The sequence below is a fragment of the Pectinophora gossypiella genome, chromosome Z (assembly GCF_024362695.1).
Source record: "Pectinophora gossypiella chromosome Z, ilPecGoss1.1, whole genome shotgun sequence".
NCBI lineage: Eukaryota > Metazoa > Arthropoda > Insecta > Lepidoptera > Gelechiidae > Pectinophora > Pectinophora gossypiella.
Window position 1 is genome coordinate 12,635,193 of NC_065433.1, and position 6,171 is coordinate 12,641,363.

Consider the following 6,171-nt stretch of genomic DNA (forward strand, 5'->3'; position numbering starts at 1 on the left):
TGTAGGGTGTCCATGATAAGTGGTGTAATAAAAACGCGAAATAAGGTAGGAAAAAATGTATTACTCTAGTACAAAGTATAAAAATGTTTAAAAGTCAAATAAATATTAAAAAGTCATTTTCGATTAACGGAGTGTTGATGTAGTTGACATATACGCCGTAACTGCATCTCGGTTTGAAGTCGTCGTCATATTTTTTGACACTATTTCATGCCATTGGTCATCATTCAGTATACTTTTCGTGTGTAAGATAAACATACTGGCGGCGTAGGGGTGGCCCAAGAGCCACCCCCGCCGCACCCTAACCTACCGTTATGCCTTGTAAAAATTATAAAAAAAAGGATTATGATAATGTAAATTATGACAAAAACATTTATGCGTTTTAAATGCATCTGCGGCAAATCTACAATAAGTCACGTCAAAAAAAGAAACTTTACGGACAGTAGGATCGTCTATATTTTTCTTTTTTAAAATTAATATCTCTTCATTCGCAGTTTTAATTATATCATATTTTGAAATCCAATAATAGTCCATTGATTTACGTAGCGTGGTCACTCGACCTTCATTATTTGCCATATAACCTAAGAATAAAAATAAAGTTGCTGTCTACTGTTAATACGAGTTTTTCTTTTCACCTTAGTGTCAAAACATTGCTTCAATGCACTTTTATCTTGTATTTGCTCATTATTATTCGTATTATTCGCGTTCACACAAGAATAATTATTACACTCGAGCTTCGTTCTCGATATTAGCATTATACACATGTAGTTTCACGTATAGACTCGCTATTGTACACTGAATTTAGGAGATAAACAAATCGAATTGTAAGGTAGATTTTTAAAAAAATCACTGACGTTATTTTACGCGCCTTTGTCATCATTCACAGTGTAGTGCTTCGCTATTGCGCACGTGTTCGTAAAAAATGCCTAAAAGGAAGCGTAATAAGGATAGTGACAGTGATTTTGAACATTTAGCTAAAAAAATTCAAGAAATTGGAGCGAGAAATGAAACGTGTTTCTCGTCGTAAATACGTTAAATCAGTTTCGTCGAACAGCGATGTGCAGTCGCCGCGTGGTTCTCCTGGTGATTCATACTTGATAATAACTTAGATTACGGTATAGTAATGAACAAATAACATATTTTTAGTCGGACAAGTCGCGCCTAACCCTATCAGGGTAGCCAGTGAAAAACGGTCACCTTTGTTTTGGTTTTTCTATGGTAGAAAGGTTTTTACTCAGGATCCTTAATTAAAAAATGGGAGCCGGACTGTCCAAAAAAGGGGCTTTCCATTCCCAAACCAAAGAGGTACTTACCTACTTATGTAACTATGGAAAATCGGACTGTCCAAATGGGGCTTTCCACTTCCTGCACGAAGTACTTGCTGCACTTGAAATGCCACAAGACACAGATGTACAGCTAGTTACTGCTGAAGTCCACTCACCTGTGATAGACGAGCGTCCACGTTCTGTCGTCACCGCAGTGCTGCCGGCCGCTGCCGCACCCCTATGCAGTAACACCCAGCGAGATGACTCTCCTGTGGGCTCGTCTACTGGAACGGGCCAGTCACATCCAAATATACCCTTGTCTCAATCTGTCCCACAAAACGACCCTGTCTTAACTTTAGAGTCCACCCCACAAACAAATGAACTAGTTGAAAATAGTCTGGATTCGGATCTCATGGAAATTTTGGGCGTAGACCCTACTCTTACAAAAGAATACGGCCCTGATATCCAGAAGGATCTAGCCGTAAGGTTAAACCATATTGTTACGTCTGGCCTTTCTAAAGAGATCCGCAAAGAAATAAAAGATAAATATCTAATACCCGGTATCTGCAAGCTCTTGAACGCTCCTACCCTTAATCCGGAGATACAAGCTTCCTTAGTGGAAAGTCAATCCAAGCGCGACAAGGGCATAGAAAAAAAACAGAAGATGACTTCTTGCGCTTTGTCTTCACTCAGCGCCGCAATCACTATGGTCTTGTCATCGGAAAACAAAAACCCTGAGCTTCTGAAGATATTAATGGACACGGTTCGTATACTTGGAGATATTCAACACGGAGATTCTATTCTGAGAAGATTTTTCATTCTTGCCACAGTGAAAAAAGATCTGAAAGATCAGCTACAAAAAACAAAGATAGATGAAATGCTCTTCGGCTCTAATTTGTCAGAAACCCTAAAATCGGCAAAATCAATCAGCAAGTCCGGTGACGATATAAGGTCGGCTTCCAAGATGAATCCGACATCACAGACGACAGCAAAAACACAGAACAGGCCTTTAAATTACCGAGCTCCCCCCGCGATCCGCAAGCAGACTGGAACACCATCGACGAGGGGAGCGCGTCAGACGCCGCGACAGTCAGCTCCATATCGGACGCAGACGACGGCGACGACGGCGCCGACGCAGCACAACGCTTTCAGGACGTCGTCGCGTCCGCCGCCGCAGGGCCGTCAACGCCGCTAGATACGGTAAAAAATTCTGGTCAACTTAGTCGTTTTTATAACCAATGGGCTATGATCACCGATAATCCAGTTATACTATCATTGATATCTGGCTATGAAATAATGTTTACATCTCCAGTCGTACAAACAATTATCCCCAAAGAGCGTATATATTCGATTGGGGAAAAAATATTATTTAAAGAATCGATAGACAGTCTCCTTCAAACAGGTGCAATATCTTTATGTTCACCTTGTTGTGACCAATTTATATCTAGTATATTTCTTACCCCCAAGCCAAATGGCAAACAAAGACTTATACTTAATTTAAAACAACTTAATAAATTTATACGTACTCATCACTTTAAACTTGAAGATTTAAGAACTGCCCTTAAGTTAATATCAAAAAACTGCTATATGTGTACCATAGACCTAAAGGATGCCTATTTTCTAGTAAAAATTCACCCTAACTCAAGAAAATACTTACGGTTTATCTGGAATGGAAACTTATACGAATTTAATGTGCTACCATTTGGATTAAATACCGCCCCATATATTTTTACAAAAATTTTGAAGCCTGTAGCAAAACTGTTAAGGTGGATGGGATATATGTCGACTTTTTATTTAGACGATTTACTATTAATCGGTCGAGACTATAACGAATGTTTACATAATATGAACAACACACGAAAGTTACTAGAATCTTTGGGATTTATAATAAATTTAGAAAAAAGCTCATTAATTCCCTCTCAGTCATGCAGATTCTTGGGTAATATTATTGATTCCCGGAAATTCGAAGTTAGTTTACCTGACGAGAAAAGACAAAAAATTAAAAAAGAACTATAAAAATTCACACAGTTGAGAGGCTGCAAAATTAGAGAATTCGCTCGTTTTTTAGGATTATTGACATCAGCATGCCAGGCCGTAGACTACGGATGGCTCTATACAAAGGAATTTGAGAGATGCAAGTTTTTAAATCTAAAAATAGATGAAAATTACGATAAATTTATGTCCTTACCGAAACACTTGTCTCAAGACTTTAACTGGTGGCTAAATGTAATAGACAACTCTGTTAGTAAAATAAAAAGCGACGATTATTCCTTGGAGGTATTTACAGATGCCTCAACAACGGGGTGGGGGGCCGCGTGTAAGGATATAAGTACTGGTGGACCTTGGTCAAACACTGAAAGGTTACACCATATAAATTACTTAGAAATACTTGCCGCCTTCTTAGGCTTAAAGGTCTTTGCAAATGAATATACATGTTGCCAAATCCTTTTGCGAATCGATAATACTACGGCAATATCGTATATAAATCGGATGGGCGGAGTAAAATATCCACATTTAACTAACATTACAAAAATGTTATGGCAATGGTGCGAAGCGCGTCAAATAATTGTGCATGCCGATTACATTCGTTCCTCTGAGAATACAATAGCAGATAACGAATCTCGCAAATCGCATCCTGATATCGAGTGGGAGATTTCTCAACACGCATTTCATCAAATAATCAATTGCTTTGGTAACCCTAATATCGATCTCTTTGCTAGTAGAACAAACCACAAGTGTGAAGTATATGCTTCATGGCATAGAGACCCAGACGCATTTGCTATAAATGCATTTACTTTTAAGTGGACCGGATTTTACTTCTATGCCTTCCCGCCAATACCAGTAATATTAAAAACACTACGAAAAATAATTGACGATTATGCAACTGGAATTGTAGTGGTACCGTGGTGGCCTAGCCAGCCTTGGTACCCACTTTTCAAAAGCTTACTCATTGCGAAACCTTTAACTTTTAACTCAAGTGATGACCTTATTATTTCTTCTTGTAGCAATCGAGCAATACACCGGAAAGTTTCCCTGGTTGCCGGGATGCTATCAGGACGGCGTTTCTTAGAAGAGGAGTTCCGTCATCATCTATTACCATTATGTTAGCGTCCCTTTCAAATAACACTATAAAACAGTATGACACTTGCCTAAAGAAATGGTTTGCTTACTGCCATCAAAATAATCTTAACACATATAATACTTCAGTGACCAATGTTCTCAGTTTCCTAACACACATTTATAACGAAGGTGCTAAATATGGCACACTAAATAGCTGTCGTTCTGCATTATCACTCTTGCTTGGTCAAAAAATAATAAATAATGATTTCATTAATAGATTTCTTAAAGGTGTGTTCAATTTGCGTCCTACGTTACCTAAATATAATTTAACCTGGGACATTGATCAAGTCCTAAACTTCATAGCGAATTGGTATCCAAATGAAGATCTAAACTTAGAAAAGATTAGTAAAAAATTGATTACACTATTTGCACTCGTAACGGCGCATAGGGCTCAAACATTTTCGTTAATTAAAGCCGAAAACATTACGCACAATGATTCTGGTTTCATAATAAAAATACCCGATTTAATAAAAACATCGCGCGTTGGTTCCCAACAACCGGTACTCTCGTTACCTTATTTTTCGCAGCGACCGGAAATATGCCCCGCGAAAACGTTAAATGTCTATTTAAATAAAACACGTCAATTACGTCAAAACACCAACTCCTTATTCATATCATTTCGGAAACCCCATCGCTCGGTCTGCTCCCAGACTCTAAGCAGATGGGTTAAAAACGTATTAACGAGCAGCGGCATTGATACAAATGTCTTTAGTGCACATAGCACTCGACATGCTGCTACATCTAAAGCTCTTAAGTTAGGTGTTAGTCTGGATTCTATACGAAAAACTGCAGGGTGGAGTGCGAACTCTTTAGTATTCGCTAAATATTATAATAAATTAATTTCAAACAATGTATCTTCTGAGATTGATTTTGCTAGAAATATTTTGAGTTAATTTACTTACTCTTCGTTCCATAGAACCGATTAAGATTTACAAAATTATTATAAGATAATGCTTAATTACTAATGTTACAATATTATTATTGGTAGCTAAATAAAGAACAAGATTTACAATAATAATCAATCTACTTATTATTACCACACATCCTCATTTCCAATTGTACCAATTTGAAAAATATTTCACGACTAATCTGCTTGTGATCTCAACATCTACATGTGTATAATGCTAATATCGAGAACGAAGCTCGAGTGTAATTAGTGATTAAACGAACTTACCTGTATGTGAAGTTCAATCACAATTACTCGAAGAGCTTCGTTCGAAGATATTAGCAACCCTCCCCCCCTGTTAGACGAAGTCTAACTCAACCCTAGTCATGAAATATACCTACCTACTTAACAATAGCTCAGATCTCTCCTAACTAAATGATGACAAAGGCGCGTAAAATAACGTCAGTGATTTTTTTAAAAATCTACCTTACAATTCGATTTGTTTATCTCCTAAATTCAGTGTACAATAGCGAGTCTATACGTGAAACTACATGTGTATAATGCTAATATCTTCGAACGAAGCTCTTCGAGTAATTGTGATTGAACTTCACATACAGGTAAGTTCGTTTAATCACTAATTGTCCGCCGCCATTATGCAAAACATAAACAAAGCGACACCAGCGCCACTACCGGTGGATAATGTTACTATTTTACGATATGATCGCTAACGTTTGGCCATATCATGAAGTAATCATGCATTTAGTTGGTCATATCGTTAAACGTTTTGTGTTCATTGATCTGGCCAAACCACATCATGATGTGGCCAACGAATGTTGTTCTATTTCATGAAATACGACCATTTCATGAAATGGTCGATCATTTCATGAAATGATCAATTCTATG

The 6,171-nt window shown here is 37.6% G+C and overlaps 1 protein-coding gene across 1 annotated transcript; it reads left to right on the forward strand.

Moving 5' to 3' along the window:
* Positions 1-1,864: 1,864 nt before the first annotated feature.
* LOC126380737 (uncharacterized) lies at positions 1,865-5,374 on the forward strand. Its single transcript, XM_050030336.1, has 2 exons — positions 1,865-2,462; positions 4,268-5,374. Exon 2 carries the CDS (start codon positions 4,364-4,366, stop codon positions 5,273-5,275), a length of 912 nt encoding a protein of 303 aa, XP_049886293.1. The 5' UTR covers positions 1,865-2,462; positions 4,268-4,363; the 3' UTR covers positions 5,276-5,374.
* The last annotated feature ends 797 nt before the right edge of the window (positions 5,375-6,171 follow it).

What these genes read in the sequence shown, in the direction of transcription:
- LOC126380737 (XM_050030336.1), top strand. Translation starts at nt 4,364, where the DNA reads ATGTTAGCGTCCCTTTCAAATAACACTATAAAACAGTATGACACTTGC.